The following is an 18,481-nucleotide window of genomic DNA, read 5'->3' as shown; positions in this document are numbered from 1 at the left end:
GAAGAGCGATATCAATCATCTTCGGATATGCCATATTCAGATCTGTATGTTCCACAAGAAAATACGATACTCGAGTTTATACTCACGAAGAATCGAAAACACTTAGCGTAAAAGAGGGATGAATAGGCGATGAAACTCACTTTCCATTGTGTTTTTGAAAGTTTCCTGCACGGGACGAAGACAAAGAGACGCCTCGAGGGATTCAGGTAGGATATATATCTGTACGTTCGATAACGGAGTGAGACCAGTAAGAAAGGATATTGCCTTATCTTTCGTTAAATCGTTGATTGTATTTCACCTCTTCACCAACTGTGCTAACCTGAAACATCAGTAAAGTTTTCACATAAGCAAACACCAATGTCTCTCCTCGGGAGTATTACAAAAATGTGGATTTCATTACCGAGAAACCTTTGTAGTCATGTCCCGGGTAGATCAGTGTGTCCTTGGGCAATGTAAATATCTGCAAAATGCCGAAGTTCCAATTAGGTATGAGATCCAAATCCAACCCTCTTCACATTTTCCCGGCAAGATTACAAATCAAGTAGAGTTACCTGTGAGTGAACAGACTCGTAGAGTTGCTCCGAGCCTCCGCCCTTTTCCAAAACAAAGAAACAGAAGGCAATAAAACTGATCAGTGTGCGGGTTTTTTTCCCGTTATTTCCAGCAAAAGTTTACCGAAATTTCTCTTCCGTACCTGAAAATCTGTCCTCCCACATCCGCGAATCAGTAAAGTGTCACTAGTGAAAGCCATCTTCGGTTTCGGTTGATCCTCACCATCTCCAGTCACATAGGTAACACAACCAATGGTATGGCCAGGTGTAGCACGAACCTATGATCAAGGAATTCGGTTAAGTACGTGACCGACAACCTTTCTGTGTATTACCTCGAGGAAACCTCTTATTCGTATTACCTCGAGGAACAGACCGCCAAAAGAAACATTGTCCCCGGGTTCGAGAAGCACATCAGCCTTTGAACCACTTGCTTTCGAAATAAGAGATTTTACACCTGGAATCTTGGTCTGTGTATGAGACTCGATCAATAACGATACAGCGAACGAAAGCTACGAAACACAACAGTTATAAACAAAAGCCAGACGATAAGAGACAAACCTTGATGAGCCCAGATCCGGTTACATGATCAGCATGAACATGGGTGTTCATGACATAGATAAGCTTCAAACCGAGATCATTGATCAGACTCAGGTCTATATCCACAGTCTTGTCCACTGGATCAATCAACTGCTCGGTATATGCATTACAAGAATAAAAAAACAGGCTGTGAAATTGACTAGAAAGTGATAATTTTGACCAAAGCAATGCAATCACAATCAACTTGGACAACTAGGCTTTATCAATAGCCTTGTCAACACGACCAAGCAACTGCCCAAAACAGACATGAGTTCATAATCGAACGATCCAAATGATCAAGAATGTCAGTATAATCCAGATGGTCAAATCATTCAAATCATCAAACGAATCGTTCGCGATATCGTCTAAACAATCAATCAAACTACTCACATACACATGAATGATCCCGGATAAATTTAAGATTCTTCGTACACATATGCATAATCCTGTTCCAAAACTTTCATCATTCCCGTTGCGTCTGTACATGAAGATCAGACATCAGATATTCAAATTAAATCCCCAAAAACCAGCAGTCAAACCTGAAATCTCAAAACCCATTTCTCAAAATCAAACCTTTACGCTTACCAGAGCAGGTTTATCGGGATGAGACACGTCCGCGAGAAGATACATATAGGTCGAGGACTCCTTTCTCGAAAAGCTGACGAAAGAGGAGCTTCGACGAGGAAGACGACGTCGTATAAGAGACAGAAGACGAACCCATATTCGAGGCCGGAAGGAGCATGCAAGTTCTGATCACAGGATTTCGAAGAGGCGAGATCCCGATGGGACAGGCGCCGACGTTGTCGGATGTTAATCTGTTGCCTTCGCTAATCTGCGCTGCCTTGTTCCACGTTTCCATAGATGCCAGATATCCACGTCAGCATGTAGGCCACGTCAGCATTGACGTAACTCGGAAGCGGCAAACTACAAGACTTGGACCTTCATCACGACGGAGAGAAACTCGAAGGTTGTCTTATTATGCATAACACGTGTCCCGCCTTATCCGTTAGATCAAAGAGGATGATCCAACGGTCGAGATTCGGTGATGTATGATTGGGCCTAAATGGTTATATGGGCCTCGAACGATCACAGCCACGTCAGAATATCACAATTATTGCTAAGAATTAAGAAATATCCTAAAAATCCAATCTTAAATAAAGAATAAAATTTTGTCTTTATATATAAAATCTTTTTAACTATTTTTCTTTTCCCATTAAGTATTATAATGTCGAATTAAATATAACCTAAGAGATGGTAGCCGTCAATCTTATCGACCCCATTTAAACAACGGCGCGTAGCCCTAACTTATATGCCCAAAGCTTGTTTATAATCATAATTATTTTTTGGTCGTATCCATAGGAACAAATGGAACTCTGTGAACCAGTTAGAAGTCAAGATCGACCGATCTATGCACAGTATACTTTTTTTCTTGCAGAAACCGAGATTTACAGGAATGAATGAAATCTTACAATTGTGGTATCGAATTAGCTAATTACTACTGAAGTCTTGCTCAAACACTTACGCATGGGATCCCTTAAATTTTGTATATTTATTTCAACTTTTGTAACAGACTTTGTAATTTTTTGCGGATAGGAATACAACAAGCACATTTTATCAAAAAAAATAATCATCGTAAGTGATTCTAATTCATTCCCTATCTTACCCCTTTCGTCAAGAAATATTAGTCTTCGAGTAAATGAACGTGTTGAGCGTTACTTTCTACCCGAACTAGCAGTAAAAGAGTTTGCATCCGCGGTCCAACTTGATCTGTGCATCTCGAATCGTTATCTTTTCCCTGAATATCCGATCATTTCTCACTTTCCATATCAGATCCACTCTTACGCGTGAAAGAATCTTGGAGATGAGACCCTTGTTTCGATCCAACCCTCGGTTTTGTCTTCCACTCCAATTCCGTATTTGGCCTAGAACGGATGGAGGGTTGTCACCACAACAACCTGCGAAATGACTCCAGATCGTATAGTTGTAATTAAGGACATTCAAAGAACAAATGAGTATGACTTTCATCCTGCAATCCGCATAATTGACATACATTGTCAACCTTAACTCCCCACCGGTTTAGTCGATCCGTCATGGGTAGACATTGTAGCTTCATTTGCCAAAGAAGTATGGCCCTTTTGCGTCATTTTGGGTGGTTCAATTGCCGCTATCTTGATCTGAATCTCTTGGGTGGCCTCACGATCTCCTTGAAAAGTCCATCTCCCCCTAGAGCAACCTGTGTAAGCATCGCATCTCGAGGAACTCGTAGTAACTGCGATCCAATTTCTCCGGTGAGGTTGATTAGTGGACACTACAAGAAAATTCTCGTATAGCTACAAAATTTGCGAATGTTCCGTCACATACACAATTGCGACGGAATACGACGGTTTTACGACAGAAATCGAAAAAAACGAAATTTTGCGACGGAATGCGGCAGATACGTTGTCGTCGCAACAACAAACGTAATTTGTGACAGAAAATGTAAAATGTGTCAAAATTTGGGACAGATTGCGACAGATATATCTGTAGCAACTATTCATTTTAATTATCTTATTTATTTTTTCCGAATTTGCTAGAGATTATCAAATATTATTTTAAATTTATTTTTTTTATTTTTCAGAATTTGTGACGGATATTTTAAATATTATTTCCGTCGCAACTACTAATTTAATTTTTTTTGTGTTTTCGATAAAATTTTTTAAATTTTCGCGGTTTTATTTCAGAATTTGCTACAGAATTTGTACACTAAAAGTCGCGACTTTGTCTTCCTCCTCCAGACTTTGAAATTTTGAGAGAGAGAATCTTCTCCAATTATTTTTTTCTTTCAAAATTTGTCCAGATATATATATAGTGTATATATGTATATATATATGAGTGTGAATATGTATATATATGTATATATGTATATATATATATGTGTATATGTGTGTATTTTGTGTGTGTATGTATGTGTATTTTTCGTGTGTGTATATATTTTGTGTATGTGTTGTTATTGTGTGTAGTGTATATATGTATTTATATATGTGAATGTGAATATGCATGTGTATGAATGTGTTTATATGTTTGTGAATATGTATGTGTGTATATATGAATTATATGTATGTGTATGTTGTGTATGTATGTGAATGTGAATATGTATGTGTGTATATTTATATGTGTATGTATATTTATGTATATATGTATGTGAATGTGTATGTGTTTATATATGTATATGTATATGTATGTGTATGTGTATTTGTGTGTGAATATGTATATGAATTTGTATGTGTATGTGTATTTGATTGTTATATGTGAGATATGTATGTGTATGTATATATATATATAAATATATTTGTATATATGTGTATATGTATGTATATTTATGTGCGTATATATGTATATTTATATATAATATATAAAAAAATATTTTTTTAACGGAATTTTCTGTAGCTTTTATATTGCAAAACACAGATTTCGTTGCCGCAATTTAGCGACGAATTAACGACCGACAAATATTTGCGACAACGTTTTACGGACATAAATTGTTTCGTTGCATTCTGTCACAAATTTGTAATTGCGACTGATTTTTCCGTCGCAATTTAATATGTTTCTTGTAGTTAGCTCTAGTCTAATATCAAATCAGTGCAAATTATGGGAGGAAAAGAGCTGTATGAATGGTTAATATAATGCCGAGAAGAAAACAATGGAGATCTGAACAAGAATGCTCTTTTTCTATATTACTTTCTTCTGAAACAATGTACAGTATATGTAGAGAAGATGAATCTAAACCTAAGAAAACTAAGATATTACGGACATGATTTATGGGAAGGTGATTATGTAGAAGAAGGAAAGACATATACATCAGAATCTCAATTAGTCAAGATTGCGGTTCCTGTAACGTCTATTGCTGTCTTGCCATATTGAGCAGGGTATAGAATTCACCTTGACAGTTACTTTGCTCCTTCATCATCTTCAACATTCCCCTTCAAGCTTGGCTTGTGGGGATCAGCAAGACCAAGCTTGGAGAGAATTGTATCATGGATCTTGGTGTTAGGAGCTTTGGTAAACAAATCTGCAAGTTGATCTTCACTTCTGATGTAGGGGGTTGTTATGATACCTTGAGTGATCTTCTCGCGCACGAAGTGACAATCTATCTCGATATTTTGGTGCGTTCATGAAAGACAGGATTGGCGGCAATGTGATTGCGGCTTGATTGTCACAGAAGAGAGATATTGGACTGTCAGAGTTGATGTCAAGGTCTTTGAGTAAGGCTTTGAGCCACACCAATTCGCTAGTTGCAGTGGCCATTGCGCGATATTCAGCCTCCACACTTGACCAAGCCACAACGTTTTGCTTCTTACTTTTCCAAGTGGTGAGATTTCCTCCGATGAAGGTACAATATCCGGAAGTTGATTTTCTGTCTTGTTGATCTTCGGCCCAATCCGCATCGCAATACCCGACAATGTCAACCCGATTGTTTCGCTTCATCCACACGCCTTTTCCCGGTGCACCTTTGAGATACTTTAAGATTCGCTCAACCATAATCCAATGTCGATGTTGTGGGGCATGCATGAATTGACTAATTTGCCCAACAACAAAGGATAAGTCAGGTCGCGTAATGGTCAAGTATATGAGCTTACCGACAATCCTTCGATAGCGTTCGGGGTCTTCAAGTGGTTCCCCCTCCGGAAGATACTTGTAGCCGACTTCGATTGGAGTTTTGACTGGTTTAGCTCCTAATTTTCCTGCACTTTTCAGCAAATCAAGTGTGTACTTCCATTGAGACAGAAATAAACCGTCTTGCGAACGGGTTACTTCTATGCCTAGGAAGTATGTTAGTTTGCCCAAATCTTTAATATCAAAAGAACTGTGTAGAAGTTGCTTAGAGCGTTCTATACCGATGGAGTCACTTCCTGAGATGATAATATCATCTACATATACTAGTATGACCACTATACCTTGCTTGGAGTGAGAAGTGAATAGTGAATGATCACTTTCACTTCGCTTGAAGCCATGGCTGGTTAAAGAGTCATGTAGTTTGGCATACCATTGGCGTGGAGATTGTTTAAGGCCGTAAATCGCCTTCTTGAGCTTGCAAACTTTGTTTCTTTCGAGAGATTGATGTAGTCCCGGGGGGTAGATCCATGTAGATTTCTTCCTCAAGATCCCTTTGGAGGAATGCATTCTTCACATCCATTTGCCAAAGCTGCCAATTCAAGTTAGTGGCGATAGAGAGAACGACTCTTACCGTTGGTAGTTTGGCAACTGGTGCAAAAGTGTCGTTGTAGTCTTCTCCATACGTTTGCGTGTAGCCCTTGGCCACTAAATGAGCTTTGTGTCTTTCTATTTCTCCATTGCTGTGATATTTTACTTTAAATATCCACTTGCACCCTACTGGCTGTTTCTGTTGAGGAAGAGTGACAATTTCTCATGTATCATTTCTTTGGAGGGCCGAGAGTTCCTCTGTCATTGCCCTTCTCCAGACCTCCAGCTGATTGGCTTCTTCGAACGTTTAAGGTTCAGTTTCCTGATCAAGCTTGCTCAAGAAGGTTTGATGATTAGTGGATAAGTGATTTATAGTACAGAATTTTTGTATAGGATGTGTTACCGAATAACCATTGTTGTTATTCATCATCTTGTACGTTGGCTTCTTTAGTAATGAGATGTTTGAAGCTCTGGAAAGTCTGATCCCCCTTCTCGGATCAGAAAGAGGACATGCAACAGGGCTATGACTATGTCCCCCTTCCGTGGATTCAGAATTCTGATATGAAGACGCTTCTTCCCTGTTTTCAGAGTTAGATAAGACATGTTCTATAGAGGTTTGGATTTCACCAATATTACCTGGCTCTGAAAACAACTCAAAGGTTGAATCTCCTTGATTTAGATCATCTCTGTTATATTGAGGAGTTGGTACTTGCTGATCCTGCAACAGAACTGTGAGAGTATTGGAATAATTTGGTTGAGTTTCGGTTATACCTTCCAGGTCTCGCCATTCTTTGTTGTCAAAGTAACTCATGTTTTCCAGGAATCTCACGTCTCTTGACACAAATAAACGCCGGGTTGTTGGTTCGAAACATTTATATCCTTTCTGTTTTGTGGAGTAGCCGAGAAACACACATCTGATGCTTTTAGGATCCAGCTTGTTCCTTTGTCTTTCTGGAACAAAAACATAACACACACATCCAAATATTTTAAGGAAATCTAGAGAGGGACGAGATTTGTTCAATACCTCAAATGGAGACAGATCCTTCAGCACTTTGGTTGGTAATCTATTTATCAAATAACATGCTGTCATAACAGCATCACACCAGAACCTCTTAGGAACATGTCTGTGGAACATCAAGGCTCGAGCTACTTCCATCAGGTGTCTTTTCTTCCTCTCAACTGTTCCATTCTGTTGAGGAGTGTGAGCACAAGAGGATTGATGTTCGATACCTTGTGATGCGAAGTAGTCTTTGAATCGAGAGTTTATATACTCTCCTCCATTATCAGATCGAAAGAACTTCAGGTTAGCATTGTACCGCGTTTTGATGTAGGCGTGAAACCTGAGAAAAGCATCAAACACTTCCCCTTTCGTTTTCAACATAGTTAGCCATGTGTATTTGGACTTCTCATCTATAAAACTCACAAAGTATTTGTAATTCTCTCTAGATAAACAAGGTGCTGACCACACATCTGAGTGAACTAAATCAAAGCAATTATCATAGAGAGTGTTCAAAACAGGGAATACAGATCTACAATGCTTGCCTAAAATGCGGGCTTCACAAAGTTTATGATCAAAGTCAACAGTTGGAAACAAAAGTTTTAATGTTTGGGAGTGTGGATGACCCAATCTGGCATGCCAGATCGAGTTTAATGCAACTCCAGCAGGTTCAGATTTAATCTCGAGAAGATACAGTCCGTTGGCAGTTCTTCCCTGAGCAATAATCTTCCCTGTTTTAATATCCTGAAAGTACACTCCATTAGGACCAAAAACAGCATTAAAATCGAGATCTTTAGCAACTTTATAGACAGATAACAAGTTGTTGGTGAATTCTGGAACATATAGAGCCTCAGTTTCATGATTACACAAGTTCAGTTTTCCAGTTCCTCGAATCGGTACATGTTTCCCATTAGCGACTGATACAGATCCTGAAGCAGTTTTAAGATTGGATAATAATTTCGGGTTGTATATCATATGACTAGTTGCTCCTGAATCTATAATCAGATTATTGCCAACTATTGAAGTTAGAGACACATTACCAGGATCCTTGGATGCTATCATTTTGGAGATGTTGGTTGTGAGATTCTGCATCATTGATTCCAGATCCAGTTTGGTGACATATTCCCCTGTTGTTGCGTTGAAGACATTGTCTAATGTCGTCTGTCCTTCGTTATCAGGCTGATTCTCCCCTGCTAACTTGGCTTTTTCATAGAATGGTTTAGATGTTCCATACCTTTGAGGCTTGAGGTGTGGATTAAGAGCCTAGCATTTGTCCTTTGAATGTCCTTTGCGTTTGCAATAATCACAAAAGTAAGATTTACGCTCATTCGCTGGTTTGGAATGATCAGCTTTATGAGCAATCTCATTGGTGCCAGAAAATAGATTCTTTCCCCCTTCCTCCTTCTTGATCCGAGAACAGATGTCATTGAAGGTGGGAAGTGTGGATTCCCGCAATATGCTCTCGATCAGGTCTTTGTAAGAACTGTTGAGAGCAAATAGGAGAGCAAAGATTTTGTCTTGCTCATGATGCTCCAGTTCAGTCTTTTCGGTAGGAGGGGTTCTTAGTTCACGAAATTCCGACCATAGAGCCGTGAATTCACCCAGCAGTGTCTGGAATGATTTTTCCTCTTGTCGTAGAGAGTAGATCTTGCTCTTCACTTCATAGATCCCGTTGATGTTGGATATATTTCCAAACACATCTTTCAGGGTATCCCAGAGAAGCTTGGCAGATTCAATATGGTTGAAGGAAGCCAAAATTGAGTTGTCGAACGAGCTCTGCATGACGGTGACAACTGTGTGGTCTTCCTGTAACCACTTGTTGTCTGCTTCAGACAGAGGAGTTGCAGATGAATCATCAATATTTTTGGTGGTGGTAACATGATCCCACCAGCCTTTACTCTTGAAGAACATCTTAGCACATCTGGACCAGCTAAGATAATTGTCACCATTAAGGGTGACAGGAATGATTTTCACGACTGAAGTATCCATTGGCGAGTTGGAAAGAGGGAGAGAATGAGAAGTATGGTGGTTGTGTCGGTTTCAGGCCCCGAGAGGCTCTGATACCATGTAAATTATGGGAGGAAAAGAGCTGTATGAATGGCTAGTATAATGCCGAGAAGAAAACAATGGAGATCTGAACAAGAATGCTCTTTTTCTATATTACTGAAACAATGTACAGTATATAATCATAATGGGCTGATTTACCTCCTACGCGTGTGTTGTAGGCTCGTGCGCGTGGACTTGGGGTTTGACCCGCAGGAGCCTAAGCCCAACTATGGCCCGAGCGTTAGGCGCGCCTGGTGGCCAGATCCGGCGGGTTGAGGTCCATGGAGACTGTTAGGTGCGGGTGGTGGCCAGTTCGTCTCCGTTTATAAGGATAGGTAGTCACGGGGTTCTCCAATGTATCAAAAAAAAAATGTACAGTATATGTAGAGAAGATGGATCTAAACCTAAGAAAACTAAGATATTACGGACATGATTTATGGGAAGGTGATTGTGTAGAAGAAGGAAAGACATATATATCAGAATCTCAATTAGTCTATTGTTGTTTTGCCATATTGAGTAGAGTATAGAATTCACCTTGACAGTTATTTTGCTCCTTCATCATCTTCAACAATCAGAAACTGCTTGATCTGTTTTTAAAGAAATTTCTGATTTGATGAGTTTTCTGAGTGTGAATTTGCAATTCCAGAAACAATCAGAATTGTACTGAGAAATGCATGTCATGAATTATACATACACGAACGGAGATTTGTGAATATATAAAGCAAAGGTTACTGAGATATGGATTACCATAAATAAAAAAAGGTTACTGAGATATGCAGATTCCGAATAGTATAGTATTATTGTATCCTTATGTATGGATGCATTGCATATGCACGCATGTTAGGCACGTGGCACATGTGGATGTTGGACGCTGGAGAAGAAATCATTTGACCACCGAGCTAACGAAATTCGAAGCTTTTGCACGAGTGATGGACGTGGAATACCACAAACACAAATTATTATTATTATTATTATTATTATTATTATTATTGACCAAAAACTTCATGGTATCCTCAATGCTTCAGACACCATAAGTCCAAAAGTTGTGGTCCGATTTTAATGTATGGTATAACCTTCCAAACGATGCAGAAGGTTCGGAAAGAGTATAAATATTCCCCGCGTCTAGTTCATTCCTCTCGATTTAATCCTCCTCAGTCGTTAATCATGCTGTCGAATGGAACCAATGGATTGATTCACAAATGTCGCATTGATCTCAGACACACTTTGATTTTTTCTCTTCGGAATCAAGGGTTTTACACTCATGTCGTCTCTAAACCCAATTCGGAAACCCAGAAAGCAAGCAAATTCGGGAAGACGAGCAATGCCCTTGTTTACTTCAATTCTCAGATCACAAAGTGCGGAAGAAATGGAAATCTCGAAGGATCTGAAGCTGTTTTCAGAAGCATGCCGCATAAAAACGCTGTTTCTTGGACTGCTATGATCACGGCCTATGCGGATAATGGTAAAATAGGCAAAGCTAGGAAGCTGTTCGATGAAATGCCTGATAGAACCACGGCTTCTTACAACGCGATGATTACGGCTTGTATAAAAAACAAGTGTGATGTGAGCGAAGCGATTCGTTTGTTCCTTTCAATACCTGAGAAGAACTCTGTGTCATATGCAGCGATGATTACGGGTTTTATTCGGGCTGGGATGTTCGACGAGGCGGAGAAGTTGTATTCCGAGACACCGGTGAAGTGGCAGAACTCAGTTTCTTCAAATGCATTGATAAATGGCTATCTGAAATCTGGGAAATTGGAAGAGGCTGTTCGAATTTTTGAGGGTATGGCAGAGAAGGATTTGGTTTCATATAGTTCTATGATTGATGGGTACTGTAAAATGGGAAGTATCGTTGATGCTAGAGGTCTGTTTGATACGATGCCGGAGAAAAACGTGGTGACATGGACTGCGATGATTGATGGGTATTTCAAAGCTGGCTCTTTTGAAGATGGCTTCGGTTTGTTTCTTACAATGAGGCGGGCGGAAGATGTGAAGGTAAACTCTACCACCTTGACTGTCATATTTGAAGCTTGTGGGAATTTCAAGAGGTTTCGAGAGGGGACTCAGGTTCATGGGTTAGTTTCACGCATGGGACTTGAGTTTGATGTTTTCTTAGGGAATTCAATGATCTCGATGTACTGTAAATTTGGTTCAATGGATGCAGCCAATGCAGTCTTTACCATGATGAGCAAGAAAGACATTGTTTCTTGGAATTCCTTGCTCACGGGTTTTGTGCAGCATGACCAATTTTTCGAAGCCTATGAGCTTTTTGAGAAGATGCCGAGGAAAGATGTGGTTTCCTGGACAAACATGATCATAGGACTTTCTGGGAAGGGAAACATCTCTAAATGTTTAGAGTTGTTTAAAATGATGCCTGAGAAGGATGGCATTGCCTGGACTGCTGTGATAACTGGGTTTGTGGCTAACGAAGAGTATGAAGAGGCTCTTTGCTGGTTTGCTAAGATGCTCCATGAAAACGTTTGTCCGAATCCTTCTACTTTCAGTTGTGTGCTTAGTGCATCAGCTTATTTAGCCGCACTGAACCAAGGACTGCAGATCCATGCTGGAGTTGTGAAATTGGGCATGGAGTGTAAATTATCAGTTCAGAATTCTCTTGTCTCAATGTACTCCAAATGTGGAAACACATACGATGCTTACAAGATCTTTTTATGCATTAATGAGCCCAATGTTGTTTCCTATAGCACCATGATTGGTGGGTTTGCCCTGAATGGTTTTGGAGAAGAAGCTCTCAAAGTATTTACAAAGATGGAAAGTGAAGGAAAGAAGCCGAATGATGTCACCTTTCTTTCTTTGTTATCAGCTTGTGCTCATACGGGACTTGTAGGTTTGGGATGGAAATACTTCAAGTCAATGAAATCTATGTATGAGATCGAACCAAATCCAGATCATTATGCATGCATGGTTGATCTCCTCGGCAAATGCGGATTGCTAGATGAAGCATATAACTTAATCTCTTCAATGCCTTTCGAACCTCATTCTGGGGTTTGGGGCAGCCTTCTTGGTTCGTGCAAGACTTATTTACATCTTGATCTAGCAGAGCTTGCGGCCAAGAAACTAATGGAGCTTGAGCCCGAAAGCGCAACCCCTTATGTGGTCTTGTCCCAGTTGTATTATATTCAGGGGGAAAAGAGAGAGAGTAATCGGCTAAGGAATATCAAGAAATCGAAAAGAATAAAGAAAAACCCAGGGTGTAGCTGGATCTTATTAGGAGACAAAGTCCATCCTTTTTCTGTAGGAGATGAATCTCATATGAACGTGGATGAAATAAAAGTTACGCTGGAGTTGATTCGAGAGGAAATGGAGTTGTCTCTTGGCCACGAGGATATTTGTTATTAAACATGGATGGGATAAATTCTTTCACACAGTTTTCTCTTGCTCAAGACCATATATATATGCCTTCCTTGTTAATATGCTGGCATCAGGAAGTACAAATATTAAGGATAATCAGTCCAAGGCATCTACATGTGGCTTACCTGGTTGCAATTACTGATATAAGGAAGGCATTGCATATTGCATGCACAAAACCGAAATTTTCAGAGCCATACGTGGAAATTCTTTGTTCCTGAAGAAAAGATTGGTGAGTCTAGTCCTGGGTAAATTTTGGGTTTGTCTTCAGTTCATAGTATTTGTTTACACTATGCTCTTACAGGTCAAGAGCTGAAATGGCTTATTATGTACAGGCCTTAAACATGCTGCTCTGGTTGCACCAACCAAGTATGAACTGTAAGTACCCGGTTTTGTTTACTGTGGACTTTCTATCATCTTTAATTGTCTAGATATTAAGACGCTCATAATGCCCTAGAATCATACTGATTTATGAAATCTCATACTTTGTTTTTGATATCCCACAATTACATGACTATGAAAAGGAGAGACATAATTGAAATAAATCAAGAAAAAGGAAAGGAAAACACACTGTAGAGTTCATCCCCAGCCTCTAGAACTACAAATTCATTATATGCTCTTCTTTTGAAACTGCAGGCTGTCTTTGAAACTATGTCCTGTCCTTTCAATAACTGCTATAAACTTCACATTAACATCTGAGAAGGATGGTTTCTGCACATGTTCTTGTTATTCTTCAAACATTCTCATTGATGTTTCTTGTTAGTGAACACGCTTTTTAACTAGAATAACCCCCACCGCTACCAGCCAGCCCACTGTGGCTACCCTGTGAGCCACTAGGCCCAGACCAATTGCTTGCTTGATCGATTCTATATCCTTGGTCATCGTTTCCTACAGATGAGCTCTTCTGGGAAAAATTGTCTCCTTGATCATATACATCATCTTTGCTACTAGCCCTAGAAGAGGAGTGGCTCAAATATGTGAAGTCATAAATACCCCGTTCTCCACCATGCTCCATTTCTCCAATTGCCTCTGTTATACTACCGGTCCCTTGTTCCTCATAGGAATGTTGATGGATAGCAGTGACTTCTCGGTTAAAACGATCAATATATGATTCGTTGCTGGAGATACTGGGCTCTGCAAAACTGTTCCGGTCAAATTCCTGGGAGCTGCTTTCATATTCATATCGTCCTTTTTTGCTTTTGCGACCTCTGTTGCAGAAAGAACATAGGACAGAGGCATAGAAGATGAGGATAACTGTCAAAGCATCCATTTCTTTAGCAGCCTTGTTGGATTGTTCTTTTACCAACCTGAGTTTTCACCAGTTCTTTCCTTAGGTTTCAGAACAAGAAAACTCAGGCCAACGCTTGAACAATATCCTGAAAGAATATTCTGTCTTAGGATTTTTATATAAAGAAAAATGGTCAGCATAAGCAGTTTGATTGAATAAGAAATATAGGAAAGATGCTGGTTTGATTTCTGTACTAATAATATACAGGGTATCCCGTGTTAACTTTTGATTCATTCTTCGACATAACAAGCAACTTCTCTTGGATGCAAAAACAGGGCCAAGAAAGAGCCAGATTAGGCAGGAAGATGCTTCAGAATTTTTGGTATCGACAAAGGGCTTATACTATATTTAACTAGATTTCAAAAGATAGCTATATTTTCAAACTTGTAATTAGTAATTTCTTGGTGGATGGCTTTAGAACAGGAAGATGGAGTAACATGGTGAAGAAACAGAGTGGCAGAAATGCTACAAATTATCGGTGTTCTTGAGCCAAGGGAGACCAGAAATCATGTCTTTTTGTTTGGAGAATTTCATTTTCTTCGTGGGTATTGAATTCTTGTGTCAATGATTGGTTTGTTGCAAGCTATAACTCTCTATATCTCACTGTTTAATGGCAATTCTCTAAAATTTTCCATTCTACGTGACAGAGTGTTTCAGTTAGGGGAAGCATTCATGACTCCAAGATGGTTTCAGAGCTTTTGAAGATTTCAGGGGAATTCTTAAGAATCTCAAACACAGTATTTGTAAGTATTCTCCTCTATGTTTCATCCATTTCCTTGGGTTTCTTGTTGACGAACTATGGCGGGGAGACAAGAACTTGGTACTATGATTTCAGATATGTTACGTACACAAGGAAACAGTTTTATTATTCATTGCTTGATCTTTGACCAGCAATGGAACGGCCTTCAATGGTCTGATTCGGACACAGTAGCTCATCTAATGGCGTTTCCATAGACAAAAACTGATTTACAAGTCTTCATATCTTGTCTTTTTCTTCTCTCTCTTCAGTTGAAATTTTGATCAGCAAATTCTTATGTTTAAGAGCTACCAGTTCAGATCTATCTCAAATTTCTCGTCCTTTGAAAATGTTTCCACCCTCTCTTTGTAATCTGAGATTCTTTTTTCTTATTTTCTTATCGGAAAATAAGTATAAAGTGACGAACTTGCAGAATACACTGACATCTGCTATCATGAAAACAACATGTTAGCACGTCTTGTCCCTTTCCACACGGCTCAGGGTTTACTTTGAAAGTTTCTTCTTCATTCTTGCACAGCACATCATCTGAACTAGTTTGAACACTTCCAACTGCAGGAAGCGCCCCGAGAAAACCAGTAGCCGCTGAGACAAAATATGTAGAGACAGATTTGGAGAAAACAAATCACTCCAAGCAATAGGGTATGTATGTATGCGTGTGTGTCTGTGCGCGCGCGCGCAATCCATATATATATCATCATGTCTATCCTATAGTATATGAAAAGATTTGAGGATTCTCAGGTGTTGATATCGAGTTTAAAAGAGAAGATGGGCTAGAAGGAAAATGATAAGTGTCCCACATTGGAAAATGAGAGGTATTTGGGCCATAAGGGTCAAACCTCCACTCTTAAGCTAGCTTTTGTGGTGGAGTTAGGGCCTAAACCTTATTAATTGGTATCAGAGCCTAACTCTCTATTTTTCGCTGGGCCTTTGACGGGCCGTTCTCCTGCGGACATGCGGTCGACTCGGTGGTTGTGGCGCCAGCGACCAGATTTGCCCCAGCGCCGTGGACGTCGCTGTCTAAAGGGGGCGGTATTGATAAGTGTCCCACATTGAAAAATGAGAGGTATTTGGGCCAATATATAAGTAAGGGTCAAACCTCCACTCTTGCTAGCTTTTGTGGTGGAGTTAGGGCCTAAACCTTATTAGAAAACTTGCATTACATTAAGGTGCAGCGAAATTGTTTGACTCTATCTCTCTGAATGTTCATGTTTAAGGTTACACCCTGAACTTATCATTCAAGCCTTTCATCTCCAGATTACTTTACAAAAGATCCAAACATGGAGAAAACGTATTTATCAGATTCCATCAGTTTGATGGTTGACCGGATTGACGTTTCCCATGAACTCCCGAAATACTTCCAGGGACAATCTTTCGATCTACTGCTGAAGAGATTGAAGATTTCTCTGCTGACAACAAATGGGTTGTTTGGAGAAGCTGAGAGGAAAGGAGTCAGTCCTCGAGATGTTAAGCTTCGGCTCCCGGAATTGATAGAAGCTTTCTTCCAAGCCGAGGATATCTTCGAGGAGATATCAACAGAAGCTTTGAGACGAACGGTCGAAGAAAAATATGGCAGCTTCACCGGCCAAATTCGCAGCCTGATATCTGGACACCGATCCTCCTATAAAGAGACGGAATCCAGAATGGAAGAGATAGTCGATCAGCTAGAACAACTTGTCAGAAGCTTACAGGAAAAAATGCCGACACTGACAGGTGGAGAAGTTTCTGGGCAGCAAAGATCACCATCATCGATAATCCTTCAATGTGGTCTGGTTGGCCGTGAGAACGACAAGGAAGCAATTATCCGTTTGCTACTTTCCGACGGTGCAATTGGAGATGAGAAGCATTGCTTCATCGCCATAGTCGGAATGCCTGGGATTGGTAAGACTGCCCTTACAAATGCTGTTTACAATGACGAGAGGGTCGGTGAGTATTTTGATCTTAAAGCTTGGATCTGTGTCGGGAAAGAATTCGATGTCCTCAGGGTGACTAAGTCTGTTCTTGAGCAGATCACGTCCTCTGAAGTTAGCCTCGAGGTTCTACCTATGCTTCAAGAACAGCTAAAAGAGAATCTTTCAGACAAGAAATTTCTTCTTGTGATTGATGATTTCTGGATAGAGAGCAAACCAGATTTGGAAAGTTTCCAGAGAGCTCTGGCCAGTGGACATGAGAGAATTGCAATAGTTGTAACAACACAAAGTGAATTTATTCCCCATATCACCATGACTGTTCAAAGCTACCCACTGAGGTTGACTCGGTGGTTGTGGGACGGTCGGGAGAGGGACGGTCGGGAGAGGAACGGTCGGGAGAGGAACGGTCGGAGATGGACCGAAAAGCCGCCATCGACCGAGAAGCCGCCAGCGACCAAATTTGCCCTAGCGCCGTGGACGTCGCTGTCTAAAGGGGGCGGTATTGATAAGTGTCCCACATTGGAAAATGAGAGGGATTTGGGCCAATATATAAGTAAGGGTCAAACCTCTACTCTTAAGCTAACTTTTGTGGTGGAGTTAGGGTCTAAACCTTATTAGACATCTGAAGATTGCTGGGAGCTGATCTCAAGAATCGCGTTTGGAGATATATCGCCCGGTTTCATCGATCCAGAACTGGAAAGAATCGGCAAAGACATTGCTAACCAATGCAAGGGCTTGCCTCTGTCTGCGTTAACCGTCGCATCTCACCTTCGATCAAGGCCAAATCCACGAGAATGGTCCTCCGTATCAACGGATTTTTCAAGATACACTCGCGATATCCTTCCAGTTCTTAGGAGGAGCTATGATTCTCTACCTTCTCAGCTTAAGCGATGTTTTGCCTTCTGCTCGGTATTTCCAAAGGGGTATGTGTTTGACAGGCACAAGTTGGTGCTTCTGTGGATGGCGATAGACCTGTTATACCAACCAGGGAGTGAGAAAAGAATGGAAGATATCGGTTACGAGTACCTCGATGAACTGGTTTCTAGATCCTTTTTCCAGCCACTGGACAGCAACATGACAAGTTTGACGATGCACGATCTCATGAGTGATCTATCCAAATCTGTGTCTGGAGATTTTTGCTTCAGACAGGAAGATGATAGAACCTTAAAGACACCAGACAAGGCTCGGCATTTTTCGTTTTCAAGAAGCCAATGCGATGCTTCATTGGCTTTTAGCTCCATCTGCCGAGCTAAACTCCTGGGAACCATTCTACCATTCGATCTGCCACCGTATCTTGAATCTCTCCCGCTGAAAAAAGAGGTTCTCAATGAGCTGTTCCAGGCTCTGAAACATCTAAGGATACTTTCTTTGTCGGGTTATCATTTAACCAGCTTGCCTGAATCATTCAAGGGTTTGAAACACTTACGGTATCTAGACCTCTCGAGCACCGAAATGAAAAGGCTACCCGAGTCTTTCTGCACTTTGTATAACCTGCAGACTCTACTACTGTCGAACTGCCGTTCCTTCACAAAATTGCCGACAAACTTGTCCAACCTCATCAATTTAAGGTACCTCGACCTTGAGGGGACTCCATTGACAGAGATGCCGGTAGGAATAAGCAAGTTAAGAAGCCTGCAAAAGCTGTCTAACTTCCTTATGGGAAGAATGAATACAGGTGCAGGGCTGCATGAGCTGAAACAACTTACCAATCTTCGTGGGTCACTCTGTATCACTGAGCTACAGAATGTGGCCTTTGCCAATGAAGCAAAGGATGCAGGGTTGGAGCGGAAGCCATCACTTAGAGATTTAGTC

General features: G+C 40.5%; 3 protein-coding genes and 1 pseudogene across 6 annotated transcripts in view; 2 read left to right on the top strand and 2 right to left on the bottom strand.

Moving 5' to 3' along the window:
- Positions 1–2,052, bottom strand: part of LOC104810595 — a 3,512-nt pseudogene extending 1,460 nt beyond the window's left edge.
- Positions 2,053–8,541: 6,489 nt separating this feature from the next.
- LOC104810413 lies at positions 8,542–9,314 on the bottom strand. The gene has a single exon (XM_010536707.1). The coding sequence runs from the start codon at positions 9,292–9,294 to the stop codon at positions 8,569–8,571; it is 726 nt and encodes a 241-aa protein (XP_010535009.1). The 5' UTR covers positions 9,295–9,314; the 3' UTR covers positions 8,542–8,568.
- Positions 9,315–10,468: 1,154 nt separating this feature from the next.
- LOC104810412 (pentatricopeptide repeat-containing protein At1g53600, mitochondrial) lies at positions 10,469–16,044 on the top strand. Of its 4 annotated transcripts, none has more exons than XM_010536706.2 (6): positions 10,469–12,949; positions 13,053–13,095; positions 14,281–14,327; positions 14,429–14,550; positions 14,653–14,748; positions 15,318–16,044. In XM_010536706.2, the coding sequence occupies exon 1, from the start codon at positions 10,516–10,518 to the stop codon at positions 12,706–12,708; it is 2,193 nt and encodes a 730-aa protein (XP_010535008.1). In that variant the 5' UTR covers positions 10,469–10,515; the 3' UTR covers positions 12,709–12,949; positions 13,053–13,095; positions 14,281–14,327; positions 14,429–14,550; positions 14,653–14,748; positions 15,318–16,044. The 4 variants fall into 4 exon arrangements, with proteins under 4 accessions (XP_010535008.1, XP_010535006.1, XP_010535007.1 ...); XM_010536704.2 differs by having other exon boundaries at positions 14,424–14,550; XM_010536705.2 differs by having other exon boundaries at positions 14,213–14,327; positions 14,424–14,550.
- Positions 16,040–18,481, top strand: part of LOC104810593 (putative disease resistance protein At3g14460) — a 3,714-nt gene continuing 1,272 nt past the window's right edge. The window contains exons 1-2 of the mRNA XM_019202209.1: positions 16,040–17,168; positions 17,298–18,478. Coding sequence (XP_019057754.1) covers positions 16,040–17,168; positions 17,298–18,478 — 2,310 coding nt within the window. The remainder of the gene's footprint in view (positions 17,169–17,297; positions 18,479–18,481) is intronic.

This window comes from Tarenaya hassleriana, unplaced genomic scaffold, assembly GCF_000463585.1.
Source record: "Tarenaya hassleriana unplaced genomic scaffold, ASM46358v1 Cleome18, whole genome shotgun sequence".
Taxonomy (NCBI): domain Eukaryota; kingdom Viridiplantae; phylum Streptophyta; class Magnoliopsida; order Brassicales; family Cleomaceae; genus Tarenaya; species Tarenaya hassleriana.
This window is presented reverse-complemented; position numbering and strand designations above follow the sequence as displayed.